Source organism: Macrotis lagotis, chromosome 2 (assembly GCF_037893015.1).
Source record: "Macrotis lagotis isolate mMagLag1 chromosome 2, bilby.v1.9.chrom.fasta, whole genome shotgun sequence".
Taxonomy (NCBI): domain Eukaryota; kingdom Metazoa; phylum Chordata; class Mammalia; order Peramelemorphia; family Peramelidae; genus Macrotis; species Macrotis lagotis.
In genome coordinates, this window is record NC_133659.1 from 330,642,250 (window position 1) to 330,652,322 (window position 10,073).

The 10,073-nt window shown below is 55.4% G+C and overlaps 1 protein-coding gene across 1 annotated transcript; it reads left to right on the forward strand.

Moving 5' to 3' along the window:
• Positions 1-8,071: 8,071 nt before the first annotated feature.
• Positions 8,072-10,055, forward strand: H1-0 (H1.0 linker histone). Its single transcript, XM_074226894.1, has one exon. It carries the CDS (start codon positions 8,164-8,166, stop codon positions 8,737-8,739), a length of 576 nt encoding a protein of 191 aa, XP_074082995.1. The 5' UTR covers positions 8,072-8,163; the 3' UTR covers positions 8,740-10,055.
• Positions 10,056-10,073: the final 18 nt, after the last annotated feature.

Genomic DNA, 10,073 nt, shown 5'->3' on the forward strand with positions numbered 1-10,073 from the left:
AAATAGAATTAATTATAATTATCAAAATCTATTTTAAAGTATTCAGAGTTTGAGTTATAGAGAGTGAATCTAAAGCTCAGAGTAGGGAAATAATTTGTCCAGGGTCACCAAGCTAGCAGTTAGCAGAGTCCACATTGTCCCCCTGCTCCCTGCTGATACACATATCTCATTCTCCCACAGTTTCTGGTTTTTAGGTGTTCTTTGTTATTTCAGGAACTGGTCCTGAGAGAATGAAAGCTTGATGTTTCCTTCCCTGATAAGCTCAAAGACACAGGGAGTCCCCCCCTTACTCTAGGGCAGTGATAAGGAAAAAAAAACAAATGCTTGAAGGAGAGATCTAGAAGGGATGGTCTAGGCAGATCCAGAAGACAGGACCCAGAACTTTGCACCTCTGTTTTTTTTTCACCTGTCATATCAGGGTAATAATGCCTGTGGTCACTACCTTACAATTTATTGTAAGAATCCAGTGAGCCGGTGAATGATAGAACTATTAAGGCTGTCAGCCTTGGCTCAATCTCATCTCCTCCTTCCTCTCTTAACACACCCCTTAATAAAACACTCAGCTCTGAGCTGAGATCGACTCCCTGATACCTGAAACCCTTATTAATCCTTAATGCTCAAGTTTCTACACTGAGTATTCGCCTGACCTGTGATCCCCAATTCCTCCCAGTCTGAGAAGAGATGGGAGGGGGGGCAGTGCTCATACCCATGAGGAGTATGGGTAGTAGCTGATCTATCCGAGGGTATTTTAAAACACCCTCAATCTTTAAAAGGGGCCGTTTGTTCCAGTGGTCTGCAGACTTGGAGGTGTCTGGACCAACAAATCTGCCAACCACGGCTGCAGGGATCTACAAGCCAATGAGACAGGACCAGTTCTGTTGTTACTGAGAATGATCAAGTTGCTACCTTGAGAATGGCAACTTTCAGGTCCATGAAAAGTGTGGGGAATCCCTGGCAAAGGTGAGGGCATGCCCTCTCATTTTGTGAGAAGAGGGTGAGGAGGGAGGAAGGGAGGCAGGAACTACCTTGTGATAGCCTTCTGAGTATGTCTAGTTCTTGGGATTCATCCACACTCTGTCCATCCAAATCAAATAATAAAAATAATCATCCTTGACTCACGTAATTCTTTTTTTTTTAAGTTTACAAAGGGCACTTATACCCAGCATCTTATTTGATCCTCCCAGCATCCCAGTGAGGGGTGATTTTTATTCCCACTTTACTGATGATGAAAATGAAACCCACCCAGTGCCAAAGGTGAGATTTCAAACAGACCTTCAGAATTTTCATCCCATTCCTTCCTCCAACAGATCTCCCCCTCTGTCACCCTCATTCTTCCACTTTTTTTCAATCACTCCCCCTTGACCGACTCATTTCCTATTGTCAACAAACATACGCATGTCTCCCATTCTGCAAAAAAACTTCCATTCCCACTAGCTACAAATCTATATCTCTTTTGCCCTTTGTGGCCAAAGTCCTTGAAAAGACTACACTTTCCTTCATTCTCTTCTTAACCCTTAACAATTTCCACATTCCACAGAAACTGCTCTCTCCAAAGCGCCCAATGATCAAATCCAATAACCTTTTCTCAATTCTTATTCTCCCAAAACTGTCTGCAGCCATTGATACTTTTAATCACCCTCTTCTCCTTGATATTATTCTCTTCTCTTTGAATTGTGGTGACACTCCCTCTCTCCTAATTCTCTTCCTCCTTCTCTGATTGATTCTTCTCAGTCTTCTTCTCAGGATCCTCTTCCAGAGCCAAAGATGTCCCATAGGGTTCTGTCCGGGGCCCTCATCTCCTCTCTCTTCATTCATTTCACTTGGTGATCTCAACTCCCAAGGACTTAATTACCAACCTCTCTGAGGATCTCCAATCCCACATCTCCAACATCTCAAACTAGGATGTCTAGTGGACATCTCGAACTCAACGTAACCAAAAAGACACTTATCATCCTTCCCCTTAAACCTTTCACGTTCCCTTTTACTGCCAAAAGCACCATCATCCTCCCAGTTCCTCAGTCTCAGAACCTGGGAATCATGCTAGATTCCTCATTCTTTTCACTTCCCATATCCAATATGGTGCCACTTGTTGGCTCCACCGTCAATTCATTTTTGGCATATAAAATTCTTTCTCTCCTTTGACACTCCGATGCATGCCTAAATCTCCATGAACCCAGACTATTGCAATAACCTACAGAAGGCTGGCCCACCTGCCTCATCTCTCTCTACTCCACCCCAGCCTCCATTCACTCAGCCACTAAATTGATTTTCTGAAAATGAAGATGTAATTCAGAAACACCACTATTGGGGTCTACTTCCCGGGATGATCAAGGAAAAAGGAAAAGAACACGTCTCTTCTAAAATATGTGCACCAATTGTCATTGGGATGTCAAAGAACTGGAAACTGCGGGGTGACCATCAACTGGAGAATGACTGAAAAAATTGTGGTTTATGATCATGATGCTAAAAGAAACAATGAGCTCTATGATCCTAGAAAAGCACAGAAAGACTTGCATGAAATAATGAAGAGTGAAATAAGCAGAACCGAGAGAATAGTGTATACAGTAACAACATTGTTTTAAGAATGACTTTCAGTCACCAAGTCTTTTTGACAAATATAAATACCCAAATTACGTACAAAGGATCTATGAAGAAAGATGATATCTGCATCCAGAGAAAGAATTGATCAAAAAATGTATAATATGGATTTAAATATTTGTGTGTATAATATATAAAATCAAATATATACATATTTGTCTCTAATGACAGCCATCTGGGGAGGGGAGGGGGAAAAGAGAAATTTACAGGATGATTTTATTATATAAGTAAAAGGAAAAGCCAATTGTACTTGATAGATTTGCAGTCTCATGTGCAAAAAATAAAAATAAAGAGGTCTACCTGCCTTCTGTGGGGGGGTGGGGGGACGGAAGTAAGATGGGGAGGGGAATTGTAAAAGTCAAAATAAATAAAATCTTTAATTAAAAAAAACAAAGAGACCTACCCAAGTCCCCCTTACTCCCAGCTCACACAGTAAACTCCAGTGCTTTGGGAGCAAATACAAAATGTGGTTTGGTATTCAAAGTCTCTAGTAAGCCAACCCCTTCTCTTCTTTCCAGACCTCCGGCGCCTTACTCCCCCAATACTCCTTCAATCTGGTGACATTGGCCCCAGATGGCTGGTGTCGAACAAGACCCTCCATCTCTCACTCCTCTGCTCCAGCCACTGTCCTTCCAACTGAATTTCATCTTCTACATGAAGCCTTTCCCAACTTCTCTAATTCTAGAGCCTTCCCTCTCTCAATTATTTCCTTTCAAACCTGTATTTAACTCGTTTGTATATAGTTTGTTTGTTTGCTGTTTTCCCATTGAATTATAAGCTCTTTTGAGAGCAGAAACTTTCTTTTGCCTCTTCTTAAGTCCTGAAGGCTGGAGTCAGAAAGATTCATTTTCATGAATTCAAATCCAGTTGTGTGGCCCTGGATAAATCACTTAACTCTGCCTGCCTCAGTTTCTTCACCTGTAAAATGAGCTGGGGAAGGAAATGGCAAATTACTCCAGTATCTTTGCCAAGAAAATGTCAAATGGGATCACAAAGAATTGAACTGTACAACAAGGATAAGTGTCTAGTGCTTAATAAAAATTGATTGTTTGTTATTAGAGGCAATTATGCGGTTCGTTGGGTGGAGTGCTGCACTTGGAGTCAGGAAGACCTGAATTCAAATTGTCTCACATGCTTGCTAGCTGGGTCACTCTGGGTAAGCCACCTAACATCTCAACCTCAGTTTTCTTGTCTATAAAATGGGGACATAATGGAAGCTCTTTCCCAGGGTGGTTTTTAGATCAAATAAGATAAGACTTGTTTTCAATAAAACTGTGGTTTTTAACATTCTTTTCTTTTTTCAATTTTGAGTTCCAAATCCCTCCCCCATGTCACCTCAGTTTCTCACACACCTTGAGAAGAAAGAAAAAAAGGAAGGAAGGAAGGAAAGGAAAAGGAAGGGAGGAAGGAAGGAAATGAAAAAGGAGGAAAGGAAAGAAAGGAAAGAAGGAAGGAAAGAAAAGGGGAGGGAAGAAGGAGGGAAAGGAAAGAGGAAAGGGAAGTAAGAAATGGAAGTAAGGAAAAAGAAATGGGGATGAAAGGAAAGAGGAAGGAAGGAAGGAAGGAAGGAAGGAAGGAAGGAAGGAAGGAAGGAAGGAAGGGAGGGAGGGAGGGAGGGTAGGAAAAAGAAAGGAAAGAAAGAAGACAGATGACTTTGCTCTCGGTTCTTCGGTTCTCTGAGTTAGAGGGCAAGAGGGCATTTTGGAGGTGATATTTGTAAATGCTTTGCCTGCCTTAAATCACACTATAAATGTTAGCTATGATTATTATTTTCTCAAGGAGAATAGCCACATCACCAGATCAGTTCATGACCCTGAGCTGGAAGGGACCTGAAAAATCATACAGCTTAATGTCTTTATTTTACAAAGGAGTAAACTGAGACCCAAAGAGGGGAGGTCACTGGCCTTGAAATTAGTGGCAGAGCTTGGAATCAAACAGGGGTCCTAAAATCTGAGCATTTTAAAACTGGTTAGGACAACTAAGTTTATTTAGTAAGTGTTCATCTGGCATCTGTGACCTTTTTTTTAGGTTTGGATAAAATTGATTTCCTTCAAAATCTTGTTTATTTTATGCATTTAAAGACATGGTTCTCTGTGGAGCACAAAGGTTTCACTAGACTGCAGAAGGGGTCACAAAAGATTAAGAACTCCTAATTTAGTCCAATCTTATCATTTTCTAAAAGAGGAGGGGCCCAAGGGAGGAGACCTGCCCAAGGTCATCCAGCAGACCCAAGACTAGATCTAGCCTTTTTCCATTATAGCTGCCTCTTAATAGAGGCAATTATTCCTTATTCTAAGACCCTTCAACTCATCTGTAGAGTCCTGGCGTTTTTAGTGATAGACAGTCGGCCTTGAAGAAAAGAGGAGCCGGATTTCAGTCCCACCTAACCCTTACTGGCTGTGTGATGTCTAGGCAGCTCTGGAAGACTATCAGCTACAGAGAAGCTGCTGACTTGCATTTGTGGAGGGAGTGTCCTCACCTGGAAGTTCCCTATAGTAATCAAATCACAACTCTCCTTTCCCTTCTTTTATTTTTTTATTAATATTATCCTGATTATAGTTCTCCAGTCCCCAAGATGGTCACTCCAGTTCCAAGAGCTTGCTTATTTTGGTGGCGTTGAGAGTAGGAGGAAGACATGGCATTGAGTGGGTATTAGAAGAAGGAACCAGTCTCTTCCCCTTTTCCCTGTGTTCAATACAAACAGTGAAGTGTTCATTCATTTAACACTCAACGTCAGCTGTTCAGTCCAGTCTGACCCTTCCTGGTCCCATTTGGGGTTCTCTTGGCAAAGATACAGGAGTGGTTTACATTTGCTTCTCCAGCTCATTTTACAGAAGAGGGAACTGAGGCACACAGGGTGACGTGCCTTGCTCAGGATCCCACAGCAAGTGTCTGAGGCTGAACTCAGGTCTTTCTGACCACAGACCCGATGTTCTGTCTGCTCTGAAACAAAGCAGCTACCCCATAGTAACAGCAAGCTGGGTTTGGGGCGCAAAGATAGAAATTAGAAACAGTCCTTACCCTCAGGGAATGGACATCCTGGGGGTGGGGAAATGATGGGCACATAAATAATCTGCGAGTTTTATTCACAAGCTCGCGGGGCAGCAATGGAGCTAGTGGAACTGTGAGACCCCAGATCTTTGGGCCAATCGTGTGAAGAGTCGGAGAAGCGGCGCTTAGGCGGAAGGACCTAACGATGCCAGTCCTAGGGCCAAAACGAAGCAAAAGAGAAAGAAAGGCCAAAACACGGCAGCCAAGGTCGGGAGTGGAAGAGTTCGGGAAAGTGCTGAGGAGGGAGGTGTTCCCTGAACTCCGCCTGCAAAGGGGCTGCTCCCGGACAGGAGCAGGGAAGGCCAGCCAGGGGTGGGGGCCAGCCTGGACAAAGGCTGGGAGGTGGGGATGCAACCGGAGCCGCCGGGTGGGCAGGAACTGACCCCGCTTGCCTAGACGCTCAACTACGGCTGGAAAGTTCAACAAAAACCCGAGCAGCACCTTACGGTTTAGTGGAATCGGTTTATTTTAGGCGGAGACGTAAACAGGAAAATCAGAAGCAACCCTGGGGGGGGGCGCCCCGCCCCCCTTTCGCCCCCCACCCCCGAGCTCCAAGCCGGAAAGTTTCTGCCCTCTGGGTCCCGGGTGCCTCCCGCCGGCCTGGCCTGGCCCCCCCAGTCCCCTCCCCGTGCCCCGTTCCGGATGGCCTGGCGGAGGGGCCGCTGGGGGTGCCCAGGCAGCCCAGTAACTTTCCTGCGGCCCCGGGTTGGGGCGTGGCTCGTTGAAGCCCCGGGGCCCTTTGCTCTTGGGGTTCAAGGCGCCCCTCCCCCTCCTCCAAGGCCGCTCGTTAATGATTTACAGCCGGAGCCTGTCTCCGGGGAGTTCCCCGCTTCTGGGTCCGGGGCTCCTGGGGCGCCCCCTCCTCTTGCTGCCCGGCGGAAGGGGTCCACACGGTGGGGGGGAATCCTTCCTGCCAGCAAGATGGCGATGGGGCCCCCGGGACCCCCGCCCCAGACTCGGGGAGCCGCCACTCCCGGACGCAGAGTCCCCCCAAAGTCCCCAAGGAAGGAGCCCCAGCCCCCAGGGCCCATCTCAAGGGCGGTGTGCCATGAGGAAGGGGCTGCCCCCCCGCTGCTGCCTTTTGGGGAGCTCTCCCTACGCCCCCTCCCCACCCCCAGCCTTTCTGGCGAGACACAGAACGGGCTGCAAGAGCCCCGCGTTCTAGGGACGGGGGCCGCGGCCAGGCCCCGGCTTCAGAGTTGGGGGTGCGAGGACAAAGGCCAGGTCAGAAGCCGCTGAGCAGTGGGAAACAGAGGCGTCCCTGCTGGCGCCCCCCATCGCCCTAGACTAATAGCGGGTCTGTTCTCCCTCGGGATGCTGCCTGGGGGAGGGGCCCCCAAAACCGTGGGAGCCCCCCAACTCCCTGCATGAGACACTTGGGGGAGGGGAGGGCAGGCCCGGGGGGGGGGAGAACACGGATCGTGGGGGACCTGGGCGGGCCGCTCCGGCGGATGCACTGCGAGCCCCCCCAAACGCCGGGAGTCCGGGGCCGTTCCTCAGAAGGAGGGGAGGGGGCTTCGAGGGTGGTCCGCTTCCAGAGGCCGAACGGGGGGGGGGGAAGGCGAAGCCCCCCGCCGGCGAGGCCAGCTTCCTGCCCCGGTAGGCCAGGAGTCTCGGGGACGCGAGACCCCCCCCGGGTCTGGGGGCTCGGGCCTGGGGCCGGGGCTTGTACAGGTCCAGCTGGGGAGTGGCGGAGGAGGTCCGGTGGGTAGTGTTGGACGTCGGGGGGGGGCAGCTGGGGGGCCCTCAGCCCCTCCAGGGGACTGGCCCGATTGGGGGACACAGAGGGGCTGCCCCCATCCAGGGGTTGGGGGGCGTTTTCCAAGGAGACACAAGGGGCCCTAAGGGGGGGGCGCGGAGCCCCTTCGGTATTGAAGGGGAAAGTTGGGGGGGGGTCTCGTGGGGGTCCAAGAGGGAGGGGCCCTTTCTAGAACTAGGGGCAAACTTGGGGCTGCGGGGGAAGGGGCCAGCCGGGGCACCCCCCGTGCCCTGCACTTACGAGTGGGGGGGGGGCCTGGGGAGGTTTCCCAGCCCCCGGCCCCGAACCCGAGGGGCTCTCGGAGGGGGGGCCCCCTGTGCTAGTTGGGGTCGCTTGGCGGGGGCGCGGGCGCGCTGGGGGCGACCGGGGGGGCCGGGCGGGCCGCGGGGGGGCGCGGGCGGGGGGGGGCGGCGCGGGGGAGGCCGGGGTGGGCCGCGCGGGGGGCCGGGGCGGGCCGCGGGGGGGGGCGCGGGGGGCGGCCGGGGAGGCCGCGGGGGGCCGGGGCGGGCCGCTGGGGACCGCGGGGGGCGCGGGCGGGGGGGGGGGCGGCGCGGGGGAGGCCGGGGCGGGCCGCGGGGGGCCGGGGCGGGCCGCGGGGGGGGCGCGGGGGGCGCGGGCCGGGGTCCGCCTCGGGCGGCGCCACAAGCACAGATGGCGGCGGCGGCCCAGTCCTCACCGCGGTCCGCGCGCCGCCGCTAAATACCGGGCGGCGGCCCCAGAGCGCCAGAGCGGCGGAGCGGCGGCCCGGCCCGGCCATGGCGGACAGCGCGGCCCCGGCCCCCAGGGCCCAGCGGGCCCAGGCCGCCGGCAAGGCCGCGGCGCACCCCAGCTACTCGGACATGATCGCGGCGGCCATCCGCGCCGACCGGAGCCGCGCCGGCTGCTCGCGCCAGGCCATCCAGAAGTACATCAGGGGCCACTACCGGGTGGGCGACAACGCCGACGCGCAGGTCAAGCTGGCCATCAAGCGCCTGCTGGCCAGCGGGGTGCTGCGGCAGACCAAGGGGGTGGGCGCCTCGGGCTCCTTCCGCCTGGCCCGGGCCCCCCAGCCCCAGGCGCCGGCCGCCAAGAGGGCCAAGAAGGAGCCCCAGAAGGCGGCGGCCCCGCGCCGGCCGGCCCGGCCCAAGAAGGCGGCCAAGGCCAAGGCCCCGGCCCGGCGGCCCAAGGCGGCGGCCAAGCGGCCCGGGAAGAAGGCCGCCCCCGCCCCCAAGAAGGCCAAGCGGCCCCGGCCGCTCCCCGCCAAGCCGGTCCAGGCCCCCAAGGCCAAGAAGGCCAAGCCGGCCAAGGCCAAGGCCAAGCCCAGCGCCAAGAAGGCGGCCAAGAAGAAGTGAGGCGCGCCGCCCCGGCCCCGGCCCCCGAAGCCTGGGCTTCCCACCTCGGACGTCACGGACCTTCAGTGGGGGCCGAGGACCCGAGGGAGGGGAGGCCGCCCCCCTCCCCCAGAGCCGCAGCCGGCCGGCGGGGCCCGCGGAGGGGCGCGGAGGGGGCCGGGGCTCCAGCCGTGTTCCTGCAGGGAGCGGACCTGCCATCCTCGGCCACCGTCGGGGGTCTGACCAAAGTGCCTGATTTCACCCAGTTTGATGACGCCCCGCGCTGCTCTGTCTGCCCCCATCGGGCTCGTGGGGGGGGGGGGTCTCTTGTAAACCTTTTTCGTGCTTTTTCCCCTTCCTTTCCTGATTGGCCCAGGAGGGGGGAGGGGGCGCCCCGAACCCGGACTTTGCCGGCCAGCGCAGAACGGCGGCCCCCCCGGTCCAGCTCTCCTCCTGGGGCCGCCCTTCTGCACCCCAGCTTCCTGTCTGATGAGCCACGTGCCCCCCGTAGAAGGAACCCAAGCTCCGGGACTCTGGGTTGGCTGTTTTGGGGGGGTCCTCGCAGTTGTAGCGGTAGCCTGAGGGGCGGGGGGCGGAGCGGAGCAGGGCGTCCTGCAGCCCCTCGGAATTTGCTCGCTCAAGTTTGGGGCTCCCCGGGGGGCCCCGGGGCCCCAGGAAGGCCCGGCCCTGCTTTCCTGTGCTTTGTATGTTATTGTGGGTGCTGATCGCCGCCTTTAGCATTTTCGAATTTGAAATAAAACTGAAAAAGGACCACAAAACGACCCCGCCCCCCCCACGGGGTCCTCTCCCTCTCCACCCCTCCCCCGCCGGCCGCGATGGGGGGGGGCGTGGGGTCTTGGGCCGGGGCGGGGGAGCGGAATGGGACGCTGTGGCAGCCTGGCAGGCGGGGGCTGCGTGGCCAGGATGGGGAGGGGCTGGGGGCTCGCCGGTCCAGGCCGCCTCGCCCCGCCTCGCTTCCTGCCCGTTCCCGTTGGCACCCCGAGGCGGGGAGGAGCCTGGGGCGCATCCTCCGCGGGGAGAGAGAGCCCCCTCCCCGCCCCCGCTTCCTCTTTCCGAGGGTCCCCCTCCCTTCCGGGCCGGGGCTGGGGGTGGGGCGAGGCCCGAGGACCCTTCTCCAGGGGTGGGCAAAGTGGGCAGAACGCGCTGGGTTGGGAGGTGGGCACGGAGGAATGCCCCGCCCCAACCCATCCTGCCCCCCCCCCCCAGCGTCTGAGGCCCGGCTCAAATCCCACCTTCTGGAGCAAGGCGGCCTCCGTCATTCTCGGGGCTCCCAGGACCCCGAGAGACCGTGGATCCCACCGAGGAGAGTCTAGACCTCCCTTTGCCTCATCATG